Source organism: Pogonomyrmex barbatus, unplaced genomic scaffold, assembly GCF_055798465.1.
Source record: "Pogonomyrmex barbatus isolate J1 unplaced genomic scaffold, ASM5579846v1 scaffold1, whole genome shotgun sequence".
Taxonomy (NCBI): Eukaryota; Metazoa; Arthropoda; class Insecta; order Hymenoptera; family Formicidae; genus Pogonomyrmex; species Pogonomyrmex barbatus.
Window position 1 is genome coordinate 6,986,175 of NW_028297098.1, and position 15,018 is coordinate 7,001,192.

The 15,018-nt window shown below is 41.9% G+C and overlaps 1 protein-coding gene across 3 annotated transcripts; it reads right to left on the bottom strand.

Moving 5' to 3' along the window:
• Positions 1–363: 363 nt before the first annotated feature.
• On the bottom strand, positions 364–14,402 carry LOC105433199 (uncharacterized). Of its 3 annotated transcripts, XM_089085344.1 has the most exons (6): positions 14,116–14,401; positions 13,865–13,972; positions 11,883–12,000; positions 6,409–6,525; positions 4,870–5,363; positions 364–4,636 (listed from the first exon to the last, which is right to left on the bottom strand). In XM_089085344.1, exons 3-6 carry the CDS (start codon positions 11,991–11,993, stop codon positions 4,045–4,047), a joined length of 1,314 nt encoding a protein of 437 aa, XP_088941470.1. In that variant the 5' UTR covers positions 11,994–12,000; positions 13,865–13,972; positions 14,116–14,401; the 3' UTR covers positions 364–4,044. The 3 variants fall into 3 exon arrangements, with proteins under 3 accessions (XP_088941470.1, XP_088941469.1, XP_088941471.1); XM_089085343.1 differs by lacking the exon at positions 13,865–13,972 and having other exon boundaries at positions 14,116–14,400; XM_089085345.1 differs by lacking the exons at positions 11,883–12,000; positions 13,865–13,972 and having other exon boundaries at positions 14,116–14,402.
• Between the last annotated feature and the right edge of the window lie 616 nt (positions 14,403–15,018).

A 15,018-nucleotide genomic window follows, 5' to 3' on the forward strand; every position in this document is an offset into this window, starting at 1 on the left:
AGGAAAGTGCGTTCGAACGTGCGTGAAAAGAGAAAACATTCAGACGCTTCCGTCCTGCCGTTTACAATCCGTGGAAGAAAGTAAAAAGTCTGTCCGGTCAAATTTATTCGGTCATGTTTGTCAAATTTTGTTGTTGGTCTTTCGTCTTTGATTTATTTGGCCGAATCGATGTGCCATTTCGCAAAGCGAAATTAACAACACGGTAGAAGGTGCGTAGGGTCCGTCGCCCGGCAAATATCACGCTGCGATTAAGCGATACGAAAGAGTGTGTGTGTGTGTGTGTGTGTGTGTGTGTGTGTGTGTGTGTGTGTGTGTGTATGTATGTGTGTGTAGTAATCAGACGCATAATAAACGACACTATCATTAGAAAAATCATATTTGTTTGTCCCATTTATTATCCAAAGCTCTTGTATCCAGTTTTCCAATATCGTCCACACTCCTCACAAAACTACCGATACTCGCGACTGATCTTCCCCCTCGCTCAGACGACAAAAAGGAAACGGAGGAAGAAGAAGATTATTACGTCATCGAACATTGTTCTCTTCGCGATCGCTCTCCGTAACAACTAAATCCGAGACATAGATCCGTTTTTCACATCGGCAACTTCGGTTACTTCGCTCCTCGCAACTTTTATAAATTGTAGGACTGAGGTTTCATTTTGCGGTTGTTCTAGGTAAAGGTATCTTTTCGTTTCTTTTTTCTTTTTTTTTTTTTTTTGTTGCAATAGAAGGCAACGTGCACGAGAAGGAAAGAGGAATGACGTATGCACTTATAATACGCAATCGGACGCCACTTCGGGCGGAGTTTAGGTTTAGGCCTAATTCGCGAGACACACTGAATTAATACAGCGCTAGGATTAGCATACTACGTACAGGCTGGTATAGTAGCGTGTAGTAATAAGTTCGTTGTTCTTTATTTTTTTTTTCTCTTTCTCTCACTCTTTCGTTCTCTTTCTCTCTCTCGCGCGCGCGCTCGTGATGATCCCCGTAATGACTTTCCGTCGCGACGATTTGACAAGTGGGCAGAAACACACCGGTGCAACGACGCTGTTTTAAACGCTGACAAATATGCTGGTTCTGGTGTAATTTTAAAAGGAGCGGGATCCTCAAGGAGTCTTTGGGGATGATCGTTTTGTCGGATGATCCCTAACAAATTAATCGTGTTGATATTGTGCGTGACATACAGGAATCTCTCTCGCGTCTTGGAGACAAATGAATTCGAATTTAAGGATTGCAGCTAAAGCGAAAGGAAGTTAAGTGGTTCGTTCACTTAAACCTTTGTGTGACGCGCAGGTACAATGAGGCCATTGCGAAAAGCTCAATTGTGCGATACGTACACGTATGTCGTTTTTAACGGTACCACCGTCTAATCTCTCTTGCTGCTTTTTATCAGCGTTATAAAAAATTGCGACTCATCGCGGCACGCTCAAAAGACCATCAACCGCGATCGTATAGGGATAGCTACATCGCAATTGCAACTGCGACTGGCAATCGTTGAGCGAGAGGCGGACGAGGGGCGGTGAAAAAGTCGTCGCTTTTACGTCACGTCGTTGCGCAACGAGTAACGTCTATTAACAGCTACAAGTTTTAATTGACAGGATCAAGTATGGCATATGAGACTCTTGAGTTTTCCGTAATGGCCCAATTCCTCTTTGTCACCGTGACTCGTAAGATTCCGCTCGGTTTCGTATACGAAAATCGCGCTTGCGGAGCAAATCAAGGTAACGAGCGGTCTCTCAACTTCGCTCAAAACTCGAATTTCTCGAGCTCGAGATTTGGCGTATTGGTTTGGATTGATTTATTTTCGTATGTTCAATTCGCTGTACCGCTGAGTTGTCGGAGGAACTGAGTGAACGGTTACGAAAATAGACACCGTGTGTTTGTTAACACCCGAATCGCCACCGACGACTTCGATCGAATCGATTGCTCGCGCAAACATTGAATAAGCTCTATCTCTCTGTCTCGTTCTCTTTCTCTCTCCTCTCTCTTTCTCTCTCTCTCTGTCCGATTCGGAATCGACGTCGAGATAACGCAACGCGCAAAAGATAAATGGAGTTTGTCGAGTCCTAACGCGCCGCTAACGATGGTTGATCCTCGCCTAGACTAGATTTGGTACCACGACCAGGGTGTAAGTGGATTGAGTAAAGTATCACAGCTGGCCCCCGGCATAATATCAAAATCAAAAATAAACGAGGGATTTTGGGGAAGGGGGCCTTACGCGGAGTCACGCGCTCGTCCCAACTCCGTTCCCACTCGGAACCGATTTCTTACACGTTACCCGTCTTGTATTTATTGATAAGTCACCTATGAAACGTAGAAAAAATTATACAAATAGTGGCTATCTAAAGATCTCGGGGTCCCTCGGGAACGGAGCCGAGCCGATCGGACTCCCCTTTTGCGCGTTATTTATATATGTATAATCGTTATTATTAATAATAATATTAATTATGCTCTATCGTTATCATTAATATTATCATTATTATTAACTCGCACGCTAAGGTAATCGCTGTGACGGTGCGTAATAAAACGTACAGAAAATTATACTCGTTAATTTTCCGCGGTCGCGAAGCAAAGCGTTTTTTTTTTTCTATAACAAAACTGTGTCTCTTGGTATATCTATAATATGTAAATTATGAAATAATGTGTACATATTGAGGAATATCAGATAGATATCAGCGTGACGAATTCCTGTCGAAAACGACTCGCACATAATTTGTATCTGCACCGACACAGCAAATTACTTCTATATGTCGAGAAAAGCGTGTCGAGATCGCACGAGGCTTCGTCATATTTTTCTCTCGAGATTCTACTTTATACATGAAAATTATAATCACAGTTTGAGTCACCTCGCAGATTTTCGGATCTTCGCATTTGATGAAAACTAGCGCGCTCACAGCTACTCGTGTCGATTTAGACTTGTAAACTCATGAAACAGTTAAGTCTAACTCCCCCCCTTATCTCCCCAGCTCGCACAACAAAGTCTATTTATATTTTAAATAGCTAAAAATCAATACGTAAAATTTACGAGATTTATAGAACTCGATAACGATGTAGAAAACATCGATACAAAATTTCCTAATAATTATACATCGTCATCCGCCACATATGTATCTATATTCTTTACGTCATAAATAATGTGACGTCAGACGAGAAACACGGAACAAATAGATAAAACGCATATAGACATAAATCTCTACATGATAATTCTATTTAATTTATTTAGAAATATTTGAATATATTTATATATATAAACAGACGCGTTTCCGAACGCATTTCTATGACGCATCATTGATAACATCGACGATCTCTTTTCCTCAAATTATATATTTATCAACGTAATAGAAGAACGATACAAGATAGACTTTAACGTGATATAACATTGGCAACCCAAGTGTACGTAGCTATTCAGTACCTGAGATTTTCACGTTTTGGAAAGAGTCTGATATGAGGAATCATACGGGGAACTTTTTATCTTTCCACGTATGAAAATATTGAAGCCTCGCACGAACGCGGTGCCATATAATGTTGAAATCTCTTAAAATATTTTCTATCTTTGACTCTCTCTCTCTCTCTCTCTCTCTCTCTCTTCTTTCGTTTCTATCGCTCGAAGAAGGCAGCTCCCCTCACACATACGTACACATGTCGCTATGTACAACTGAAAATCCCGTACAATACGCCTGGTGCTGTTGTTTTGTAAATGCCATATGTTCAATGTATATTCCTCGATAATAATTCAAAAGTAATGTTACATCATCATTCGCCGTGAGTCATTATTATGTGAATATAATTCATATAAATCATCTACAAATGGACGTTTATTTCTATCGAACTAAGCAGATTTCAAACAACTGTTAGGAAGGATATATACAGCAAGTCCTGCGTACCATTTCTATCTAAGAAACTTTCGGCACTCGGTAATTTCCGTTCGGTAATTTTCTTAAATACTTTGCCGTTTGTCAAATGTTCCACGGCGAAGAGCGTGTCTTCGAGCAAACAAAACGTGAATTATGGACCGTCGTTTATCGCATAAACGTTCTCTAGAAATTTATTCGTCGCCACCGTTCGCAGCATCCGTCTCGCAAGAGCCGTTAACTTCCACAATGTCCGGCGTATCTTCGTTTGTTGTGTCCCCCGCGTTATCCTCCGCGATGTCTATCCTCTCTTCGGATTGTTCCTCGATAGTTTCGAGAATTTCCTCCTCCTCTTCCTCTTCCTCCTCCTCCTCTTCCTCCTCCTCCTCCTCCTCTTCTTCTTCTTTCTCCTTCTCCTCCTCCTCCGCCTTCTTCTCTTCCTCCTCCTCCTCGATCTCGTCTCCCTCAGACTTGTCGACGATCGGCTTGCCTTCCATACTTCCCGCGGGATCTCGTATCGTTTCCTCGCTCTCCTCCTGACCCCGTAACGCCGTTATTACCCTCTGCTCGATTGTGAGCTGTCTCACGGCGTTCTCCAAGTTATCCCTGAGAATATTCGCGTCGTTCTCGTTCTTCTGCCACGTGAAAGGCATAAAGATCATTCGAACGAGTTGGTAAAGCCGTTTGAAGCCCAGCTTCTTGTACAGACTTTGGCTAGCTTCGTTTTCTGGACGTATAACTACAAACGGATAATACCCTTTCTCGGTTACGCGTTTTGTCAGGTACCTGAAATGTCAGACATACATTTAATTAAATATCATGCGTCTTAACTTCGACGTGTACATAACAATTATCGCGTAATATAACATTTAATTGACATAAATAAATCAGGGGTATATGTATATTTATAAAAATAACTACAATTCTCGGGTTAACCGTTATTATTGGCTGCGAATGCTATAATGAAAAAATATTACAAAGTTCGAGAGATATATAGTATTACGAGAGCTCTTTCCTACCTTGCTAATTTCGTCCCATAACCCTTTCTACGATATTCCGGCTTGGTCTGCATGGAGAACATAGCCCCGTAGTAAGATTGAACCATCCAGGCGGCCAGGCTACCCTTCTCGAACACCCCGGCCGCGGGTAGGGTTCTGATAAGTCTAAGGAAAACCTCGTGACACTCCATGTCGTTCGCCGGATACAATTCGTGGATTCCCTCGGCGTGTTCGGCTTTGAGGGGCCGCACCTGGACGTCAGGATCGGACATCTCGTCCGGCTTTTCGCTCTCCTGCTGCTCGAAGCAGGCGAAGACGTCGCCCACCACCGTTTCGATGATACCGGTACCTTCGTAGAGGCGCGTTAATTCCTCGGCGATGTCGTTATGAACGAAATTAATGTACAAAGGTCTCGACCAGTCTATCAGGATGTCCTCCTCTCGAAGAAGGCGAAGCAGCTCCAGCCGATCGTTCGGGCAGAAGACGCCGACGCTCTCGTACACCAAACCGTGGGGCTGAAATCACGACAGAAGGCAGAGGCGATTAGCATCTCTGTGGTATCGAGGGAAGGACGACACGCGTCATGAGCGATCTCGGAGTTCATAAAATCTTTACGATCTGTTTACGGCTGCCGCCATAACTCACACGCGGCATTCCGTAGGATATCTGCGAGAGCTCGGGGACAGATTAGATACTTGGCGCGTCCATGACACGTGTCTCATATTTAAGGTCGAACGATGAAATTACAGTCCCGGGGTTTCACCCTGTATGTTTACGTACGTGTTGAAAAACACTCATGCGGAATAGCCGCTTAACGTCGAAATCCGACGAGTACGAAAGTGCGGATCGACGCGGCGCGGTGCTAAATGTCAAAGGATGCAGTGCGGTTCTTGGCGCGGTGTAATTCGCGAGATAATGCTTATGCATACCCGATGATCAACGAACGAGCGAGAATTTATGGTGCTGCGGATGCGGTAATTAACTAAAAAGCATAAGCGAAATCATCTTCGAGGAGGGAATCGAAGAGCTGATATTAAGTCGCGATACGCGTCAGCGACGACAATGGAGGGAGGAGGGGGGGAGGCGAAAGTCTGGCGAGATGCCAAGCCTATGGGATGTGGGCCAACCCACTCTTGCACCCTGAGCTACTGAGAAACGGCGCGTCCGGAAGCACCAATAATGAATTTCTAGTATTATTTGCATCAAGGATATTTTTTTGACGTTTCATAAATTCGCAACACTGCTACTGACAATGGCACTACATTTTCTAATCGAAATAGTCCAATCAGCTTTATTGTATTTTTTTTTTTTTTTAACGATCTACTACGTTTCTCGATGTAAAGAGTCAATATGTAAGAAGTACAAAAAAGTTGCGGGTATGAAATAAATCAGATAAATTGGAGGAACTTTTGGAAATACGAAAATGTAATTAAGAGAGCAAGCGGGAATGTTATCTCAAGTAATAAAATACTATTAGAAATCAGAACTTTGTTTAAGATTGCATCGGAACAAACTTCCTTCTCCCTTAAATCTCAAAGTAGAAATTTAATTTATACTTACAGATAATGTCATTCCGGGAAAATGTAAGCAGATTGCATGTTCGGGCCAATCGTTAGCTACGTAGAAATGAAATTCCCAGACTCTATCTCGCATGTAAGTTAATACGGTTTGTTGAAACTGCAAGAAATATTATAAACATCAACGAAATGTAATCTCTTTTTAATTAAACAAATATAAATTATATTACACGACATTGTTAATATAAAGAAATATTTTCTATGTAAAAATATCATATGAAGAAAAAAGTAAATTTTTTTCAAATGATCTATGAAACGTGGAATTGAACATGACATTTATATGGGGATGAATAGAAGTTTATTTATATTCGTATATATTAGCCTCAGCAAAAACGTATCTAAAATGAAAGGGTAGATATTTTTGAGAAAGTTGTCACACACACACACACACACACACACACACACACACACACACACACACACACACACACACACACACACACACACACACACACACACACACCATATAGAGAGAAGATAGCAGAGTATCTAACCAAAGGCAATGCCCGGTCCGTTGAACCTTAAGATGACCACTCAGTGCCACGTTTGATATTCTTTTATGTAAAGTTCTCTTTCATTGACGATGTAATATACAAAATACACCGTATAAAAACATCTTGAGATTTTTAGGATACTTTGTTTTGATAAAAAAATTATAATTATTGTTTATGAGCTGAATTAGAGGGTACAGTTACTCCATTCAAAGTAAGTGTTAAACGCTAACTGCGTATTTGTGTCACATCCAACAGTTCCTTAATTGGATACACCGGATGAAAATAACGAGCGAAACGAAGCATACATAAATCTCACCCAAGAATAGAGCGCGAGTAGCCAGGCTAATAGTTTAAGAGATAAGAAAGAGCGATAAAAATAATTGCACTTTTGCACGACAGCTACTTTTGATTTTCCGAATTATCGAGTTGACGTCAAGTCTGATGATTATATCGTTTTACTCTTAAACAGATTACGTGTAAAAAACTTTTTTATGAACGAAAATAAAAGTTGTTTTTATTTAATAATATTTAGAGAGAATTTATTTATTATTAGAAATTTAGTATTTTAAATATTTGGAAATATTTATATAACGAAGTGCAAATATTGTAGAAACTATAAAATTTTAAGTATTATTTAATAGCATAAGATAAACGTGAATCATCGATTATATTAGATAAATGGTTCATATATAAGGTGACGTTTATGTATAAATCATTTTGTGAATCATAAATAAAACCGCAGTGATTAACGATATAGCAGCATTATGGCCGTAGATCATTACACCAAGTCATCACTTTATGTGCATTCTGCGAGTAAACGACGAAAGAGATTCGTGACAAACTGACTCATATTTCAAAGCCCAGTCAATTTCAAAGCTATGTGACTAGGTATGTGACTAGTGAAAATCGTATCAACCTCTATATATATATATATATATATATATTTCATGCTATTAATTTATTCTTTAATTGGATTCATCTGTGCGGTATTTTTTTTTTTTTTCACGTTATATTTCTCGTCGCTGTGTCGAATACATAAACGATCCTCTCTGCTGACGTTAGTATATTCCGACTCAGAACATCGCCTAGATTTCCATCTCATCGATACGTTATCTTTCTTGCAACCTCGATTTTCTTCGCGGTTCATGCCTTATTCGCATGCATTCCTTCAGGACTGTTAAAGCGGATGGAGCTTTCGGAGTTACGCGTCTGTAACGCCGTAACGAGTCTCGCGTACGATCGTCGTCGCAAAAACCTGCCGATGACGCGATTGCACGCGGCCGACACGCACGCGGGGGTTCCATGGGAACCGCGAGAGGGAAGAATCGACGGCTCGCCGTTACACCATTGGATCGGAGCCGGCACGAAAATGATTGTGCGCAGGCCTTGGCAGTTTATCCCGGAATAAACCGCAGACACTGGTTCCGTACAACGTACAGGCGGAAAGGTGTTCAGGGGGTCAAGGTCGCGTGTCCTGACGCACACGTAATGTCGTCGCTTTTTCGTCGCCGCACGTAGCGAAATCGATGCACTTTGCATGCGGCGTATCGTCAAAGTTTACTGATGATTGATCGTTACGATAATAACGGTGGTGTCCATGCGATCCGCCGATCGCGGCGCGCGTTTCCTTCGGCTCCTCTTTCTCTCTTCTTCTTTTTTTTTTTTTTTTTATCCGGAGAATTCTGACTGCTTTCGCCCACCCACACATTTCTCGCTTGTTTTTCGATAAATAATTTGTTAGGCGAGCCGCGATTGATTCCACCGTTGACTGGTTCGGTCTAATCCACCCTCCGCGCCGCGCGAGACGCGAACGGGGGAGAAAACATGTGCGGCGGAAAAACCGCGAGACAGCCCGTTCAAATTGAACGATATCTCTTTGCGGCGCGGCTGGTACCTCTCACTGTGATGATTGAAAAGCGTACGCGACCTTTCACATTGAAAACAAGAGCGTGCTCTTGTACTCGCGGTACGAAAATATCTAGGGTTTTAGCGTGACCATTTATATAATCGAATCAATAAATTGATAATACGAATACTCCGTCCGTCTTCCCTCGAGGCACGTAACGCCGCGGCTTTTACCTCCTACCTAAATGTGATTTCAATTTTGATGATAACGTTAAGGTCGCGGGGCCGCCATTGTGTGCTCACACAATTATTGACATTGATAGCGACAGGTACTCTCTCCGTGTTCTCCTCTCGGAGGAACCTGTCGGAAGGGGCGACTCCGTACTAATCGCGGATGCCATAGTAGCTCGAGCGAGGTCACGAGATCGGCACTGCGGCGACTCGCGAATAACACTAACACGACGACGACGACGATGACGACGATCGCGGCGTGTGCAAGCAGTGACCCTGGCCTTGATTCCAGCACACCTTACGCCACGATTTTTCGATTAGGGTAGCGTGATAACGCGTCATAACGCGTTGATCCTCCTAACAACCGGGAGAAATGAAGAAAATTTATATGCGAGTTGGTACTCTCGTAATCCGGCAGTTACATCGGAAGGGAAGAAATGAGACATTGCTCTCAACATCGCCGAAATGGACTACCCGGCAATTTTACATAGGAAGTAAGAAAAAGTATAAACTATATCCCTAAGACGAGATAATTCAAGTTTTATTGGATGTGGAATGTGTTAATTTAAACGATCAAGTTATTTTTTTTATCATGGTATTAACACATGGAGGATACTTGTTTTTAAGATTAATGAAGAAGAGAGTGATGTTGATATTTATCTTGAAGCAGAATAAAAATAAAAAGGCGGAGTAGCATAAGCATATACAATTATTCCTATCTATCCTACGTTAAATATATGCTCTTTGTAGTTTTACATGTGTAAAAAAAAGGTTAAGTACATACATATTCGCACACATACATATATATTACTAAGCTTTCTCTTGAAGAAAGATATTTCTCATTGTTAAAATAAAAAGCAGAGATTTTTTAAAAAAAAATTTAAGTAGCGGCTATTTATTATAATATATTAAATAACCGAAAGTTTAAAAATATTGCCAATAATTGATAGAAGAAAGCAATTGGATATCCGCTATATTTTTATTGATTACTCCAATGTATGGTTTAAATTATATGATCATGGACCGATCAGATTTCACCAATGTTTGGACATCTCTTGAATATCATGATATCGGGATATTAATTTCGCGACATAAAAGGTACGTGCAACGCGTACAACGTTAACTTTAACCATCACAACTAATCGGACTAGCTTGCGAGGATTACGAGGCGGCTTGGGTATCGCTTCCTTCATAGCGATAATCTTATCTCATCAATGCGGGAGATTGATTCCTCGAGAGAGAGAAAGCCGACCTACCCCGCGGTTACACCAGCGCGATCTCTCGTGAACCCCGTGTCTGAATGAAATACCAAAAATTGCGAAGACTCGAATGACAAATCCAAGCTCGATGTGTTTAAACCGTCCATGTGTTTAAACCCTCCATGTGTTTAAACCCTCAAGGTTACATACTCCCTTTATAGAAGTTTACATTTTATCCTGGACTGGAAGTTTGCTAAATATACGCGCTCACGGCGTGTGCTGAGTTATATCGATTCCGAGACATTGTTGTTACATCGAATAAAACGCGAGACGGCGATGCATGGGGTGCGGGAGCGGGAGCGTTCATTACAAAGGTTGCAAAATAATGGATTTGACATTAGTCTGGCTCCGGCGCCGTATGAATTCGCATCGCCTTTTATGGCTTTAATTGATTATTGATCGGCAAAATAATCGTTAGTCCAATTTAATGTTCGAAATGGAGACTGAAATCGTTTACAGAGGGGGAGGGGGAGGGGGGGGCTAATTTGCACGCCGAATGGAATAATTAACCATCGTCAAGAACAACACGATCTTTCTCTCCTTCTGCTTCCTTTTATAAATATAAGAAAATTTAATATTCCATTAGGTCTTTAGAGAGATGATTTTCGAAAGATGTAAATGATGAAAGACAAATTAATGCTCGAAAGTAAATTCGAAATTACAAACTTGTCAAATATAGGGCGTATAATTATATTAATGTAATTTTAATGTATATATATATATATATATATATATATATATATGTATTTAATGTATATATATATATATATATATATATATATATATATATATATACATCAAAATTACATTAATATAATTATACGCTCTATATTTGACAAGTTTGTAATTTCGAATTTACTTTCGAGCATTAATTTATCTTTCATCATTTACATCTTTCGAAAATCATCTCTCTAAAGACCTAATGGAATATTAAATTTTCTTATATATATATATATATATATATAAAAGACACACACACACACACACACACACACACACACACACACACACACACACACACAAAATAACTTAAAAACTTTAAGTATCGTAGTGAGAAACGCAATATACTATTTTTTTCGATAATTCTGGCAGAAAAATATTATTCATATATAAACGAAGTCTCCTGAAAAGAAAAACTTTTGCTATATATTTTCAACATATTTTTTCATCAGGAATCACTCCCTTTTCGGTTGTTAGTTCAGAGATCCTATATATATTCCCCTACGTTATTCTCCCTCTTTACTGGACGCTGGGAACTTTTACTCTTCCGTAATACTTTTTCCGCTTTCATCAACATCAAATTAGAAGTTGACGACGCTTTATAGCTTCTTTGTCGAACGTGTTAGTAATTTCTGAGATAATCGTGTAAAAAAAAAAATACAAAATGACAAAATGCAATATTTTAAGTATAGAATTATTTTATAATAAATAAAATGAGAAATACATAACACCTTTCCTAATAATTTTTCCTGTCGCGTTATTATTGTTATGAATAAAAATGCAGATATGTACAGATATGATGTTTTTGTAAAAAAAGTAAATTTGAATTGTACGAATTTGCGAATAACCGAGACATTTACATTATTAATTGTAACAACAGCAATAACACGCGGGATAATGATACATACCTTCAACGAATCAGGCAAGTATCCCGTAAGAAAATCTAAGAGTTTAGACAACTCCTCTTCAGCGACTAGACGAAAATTCCGACCTCGTTCTACCGCCTCGGGGCACTCCATGCTGAAACTAATTACCGAAAGATTACTGCGTAAGTGGCGTGTAAACTTTCAATTCTTTTTATGAACGCCGGTGATGTTCTCGGGAAAACAAAACTCCGATTATCTCGAGATTGATTTCGGAAGCAGATAATTCCAGAGCTCCAACCCCCCCCCCCGGCGTAATCGATACTAATTTAATTTTTTTTCCTGGGGATTAATACGTCACTTTCCAAGGACGTTAAATCTTGTGGCGATACCGTACTCTGATCTTGTACTTTGGGAACACGTGAAAAGAGTCGTGTGGTATTAGCGGAGGCACGCGACGTGGCCTGCTTATCTGTTATCGTAACGTTGGTTTCAGTTTCCACGGATTGTTCGTTGATGCATATCGGCAAAATATTATGTATAATCATGAATCGCACGAGCGGTTTGACGAGCTTGGCGTTAATGCATGTTATTAGCGAATGATCTATAACTCGAACTTTTCAAGGCCTGGCACATTGTTTGCAGCGATTCACACCAGAGACTGGCTAGACCTTAAGCTAATCCTCTTATCCATAATTAAACAGTTTAAACTATCCTAATGCTATCGACAAACTGTGATTCTTAATCGCACAACTTATTGTAAGGCATTTGACGAATCACGACCAAGATACATATTTTGTTACCGACACGCAGCGACGAATGTGGATAAACCGAATAGAAATCCAAAGAAGAATCTTCTTCATAGAAATGAAGAAAAAAATCATTAAAAAGCTAGTTGTTTTTCCTATTTTACGTGATTATTACACAGCGGCCGCATTACAATTTATATTTGTGTTTATCAAACGATGGGGACAATGCGAACAATGCGAGACATGCAATTTACGTGAATATATACGCAAAAACTGCCGGCGTTATTTATGTATACGTTAGTGACATATGGGTCAGCGTAACCTTCAGCGAAATTTCCTTGGATAAATACGGCTTCTTACGTGTTTCAACAACGCGCACAAACTTATCGGTAAGATTACTGATTCACAGTGTGTGACACGCTTGCGTTACGCAAACTCATAATCATCGACATTATACAGCTTGTACAGCAAGTGAAAAAAAAAAAAAAAAATGAGACGCCCATCATATCGCTTTACGTTGAAGAGTAAAAATCCTACGTAGTTATGCCATAGAAATTAAATGGAATGCGTTATTTTTGCAAATCGGTTTCGGATGAAATACTGCGGAAATCGCACCAGTACTCGTGGTGTAATACGTGCGTGCAATACGAATACTCCGATTGGCGATTGATTACGCAACGTAAATTTATAATAGATTGATTGTCTTTCAATACTTCCGCGGATGGAACCCGAATGATCTCGCACGTTAGTGATGCAACGCCGATAAACAAATCCTCGCGCCCGTTTATCAACCGTAACGAATTGGTTATACGAGCGTGATTGTTTACAGATAACGGGAGAAGCGCCGTAGTGACTAGTATCGTGTTCCTCGACGATTCTATTCTCGTTGCCTTTACATCTTTATCGGCCATCGACCCACTTTTAGTCACGTCGTCGATCACGCCGAATTGTACACCTAAATATTCCTGAATATTCCTGAATTACCCCCTCGAGATTATCGGCGTCGTGTCCGCACGTTTTATCGTCGGGTCTAAACTAAAGCGGCGAGAATTCATTCGCGTCACGGCGAAAGTGCGCTGGACACTCTCGACGATGATCATCGCCGATAACTAAGCTGCGTTATGTATCAACGACCAAACGTAACGCGCGCCGGTAACGCGAGAGATTGCCGATATTTTAATAATAATTACGTATATTACGTGCATTACGAGGGAGATGATACGATCGTGTGCGATTGCCATCGGAGAGACGCACACTCCTTAGCGACTCGATACGCACCGGCGATGCGTCACGAGACCGCAAGCGGTACGCCGTGCCGGTCCGACAGCCAGTTGTGTGCGTGTTGTGCAATTCCCCCGTGTGTGGTCCTCCCCCTTAAGTCGCAGTCTTAATTAAAGAAGAAATCCGGATATACACCATAAACGTTCCTCGTAGCTCGGCGTCGTCGCGTCTTGGGCCGATATCTCGTCTCGCCGGTTTTGCGTCTCACGTAAATGCGTAAATTTACGTGCGTATTTTAATCGATTTACCTGAACGAGCGGCAGTCTGTCGTTCACGTCCGAGCACGCCGTGTTGGATCCCCCTCCCCGCGAGGAGGACGACGGCGACGTCTCGTACCCGGGATCGTCGGGATTGATTTTGCACCACTGCCCGATTGATCGCGCGCGCGATTTCGGTGTGCGAAACCACGGTGTGTGTTCGAGGCACGGCGTTGCGAAGCGGCCTCACCGCTGCCGTCGAGGGTGAGAATGGTCGCGGGCTGTTGTCAAGGGGTAGTTCCAACGGAGGAGGCACCCACCCTCGCCGCCCCCTGAACCCGCACTGCCACCCCTGGGCCACCGTCGCCCTCCGTGCACCGAGCGCCGTCGAGGCGGACGGTGCGCAGGCGTGTGTCGGAAACACCGGCAGTGCCGCGGTTCAAACCGTCAGCGCCCTTCGAAGGTCTGCCCTGCAGAGCCGTGATGACGTAGTCCGCGCGATTCGAGACAGCTGAGTCAGCTCTCGTCGCGCGATCGTTCCTGCCAAAGGAAACGGGACGTCGCGTCGCGACGGCCGAAGCATTTTGCATGATACACAGCCGGGTGATTGTGCCGCGCGTCGTTGGACCGGAGCAGTTCGTAATTATGGGTACGAAGGTGGCACGAGAGATCGTTAAAAGCGGCACGCACACGAATGCCAAGTTCACGTCTACGGGCGATAGAATTTATTGCGGACCTAACGCCTAACCGCTCTCGCGATTGTCACTCCCCCTCCCCCCCGAGAGTAAAAACGCGCGCGCGCGCGCGTGTGCGCGCGATTCCCGGGGACGAGAGACGGGAATCGCGGCTGATCGCCGTGAAATCGCGATGTAATACGAACTCGTCTAAGAAAATCAATGTAATAAAGAAAATAAAGAAAAACGTCGAGCATCGCGATGACAATTATGAGAAAGA